The 1798-nt window shown below is 40.3% G+C and overlaps 1 protein-coding gene across 1 annotated transcript in view; it reads left to right on the top strand.

Moving 5' to 3' along the window:
• The window catches only part of man2c1 (mannosidase, alpha, class 2C, member 1), a gene marked incomplete at both ends in the record, with an annotated part of 24881 nt that continues 23083 nt past the window's right edge, over positions 1-1798 (top strand). The window contains 4 exons of the mRNA XM_080847200.1: positions 1-101; positions 402-527; positions 624-747; positions 941-1011. Coding sequence (XP_080703326.1) covers positions 1-101; positions 402-527; positions 624-747; positions 941-1011 — 422 coding nt within the window. The remainder of the gene's footprint in view (positions 102-401; positions 528-623; positions 748-940; positions 1012-1798) is intronic.

Here is a 1798-nt window from a genome sequence, read left to right as displayed (position 1 = left end):
ATGTATCACCAACCGGTCCTAAAGCACAGGAGGACACTTCTTGAGCGTGCAGAAAAGTTCACATCTGATATTTATTTCACGGACTGCAATCTCAAAGGAAGGTAACATATTGTTAACGTTGTAGCCACTCATAATTTACTGCAACGTTGCTATCACGTCTTAAAGTTGTTAAGCCACAGCTCCAAAACCTTGTGAAAGTGAAAGAAGAGCAAACTGTTATTTTAGTTTGCAGGGTTGTACCAATGGATAACAAATAACGTAGCCTACATGGTTTCTCTAATACTGCACACAAACAGAAAACTTCTGCTCTATGCAACACCTAGTATAAGCCTCCATGATACCGACTACACACTGATAACAGGACTCCCCATGCTTTGGCTTCTCTTGTGTCCTGGGTTTAGGCTTTACGGGGACACCTGTTCGCTGGAATCGCTGTCTTCCTTCCTGTCTCCTAAGCGCATTACATTCTCAGAGGTCGTCAAACAAACCTTCCAACCATATACTGTTGGAGATAGCTTTGGACCCACGTAAGTAGGCTATCATGAGGGTACCTTTCTTAAAGCTTTATTCCTAAAGTGTGTTTTCTTTTTCGCTAAATAAAGCGCCTTCCTTTTTTTTGACAGGTGGTGGACATGCTGGTTTAGGGTGACTCTGAAGGTCCCCGCCTCATGGAGAGGAAAGGAGGTCCACCTCAGGTGGGAGAGTGATGGAGAGGGGATGGTCTGGAAGGACGGGGAGCCAGTCCAGGTGAGATCAGACGCGAAAGGAGTGACTCACAACTGATTGCGGATTTAGATTGGCCTTTAATACGTTTTTTTTTTTTTACTGCCTACTACAGGTTACATATTAACCGGAAGACGTTTGTAGAATATTATGTCTGCTGTACTTTGATGTCTGCACTTAAATCACTGCAGCAGCATTTCTGTGTTTGTTCTGGCAGGGGCTAACAAAAGAGGGTGAGAAGACATCTTACATACTGACAGAGTGTCTCCAGGACAACGAGCCTCAAAGGTCTGCAGAATATTTATTGTGTCTGTCTGTATTCATATATTATATACAGTATGTTTTTTATTGTGTCTGTATTCACAAATCATATACAGTGTGTTCCTTATTGTGTCTGTATTCACCAATCATATACACTGTGTTCCTTATTGTGTCTGTATTCACAAATCATATACAGTGTGTTCTTTATTGTGTCTGTATTCACAAATCATATGCAGTGTGTTCCTTATTGTGTCTGTATTCACAAACTACACAGTATGTTCTTTTATTGTGTCTGTATTCATACAGTATGTTCTTGTTGCTGTTACACGCAAGGATATTACGCATGAGTTGATTTGAAGCTCTACTGACTGAGGATGACCTGAATTTGCATGTAGCGTGACTGCAGTAGGCATCCTGAAAGATGTGCTTGACCGATGCATTTGTCAAATGGCTAGCTTATAGCTAGACGTGTTTTGAGTGATTTCAGAATCAGGTTTTATTGGCCAAGTAAGTTTGCACAAACAAGGAATTTGTCTTGGTAAAGTGGCTCCTAGTGTGCTTACACATATTACACAAAATATACATCACAACACAAAACAATACAACAGTGCAGAACAATACAACAGTGCAATGGTCTAAAAGTCCAAGAAGTCTTAAAAAAGTATATACAAGGAGGAAAAGTGCAAAGAAGATGAGAGTCCAGAAAGTGCAGGAATAAAAAAATAAGTACTTCTCTGTGATTTATAGCTTTATACCTGTATCTTTTGTTATAGCGTCACTGTCTTTGTGGAACTGGCATGAATTTGCATGTAGC

Source organism: Sprattus sprattus, assembly GCF_963457725.1.
Source record: "Sprattus sprattus genome assembly, chromosome: 11".
NCBI lineage: Eukaryota > Metazoa > Chordata > Actinopteri > Clupeiformes > Clupeidae > Sprattus > Sprattus sprattus.
This window is presented reverse-complemented; position numbering and strand designations above follow the sequence as displayed.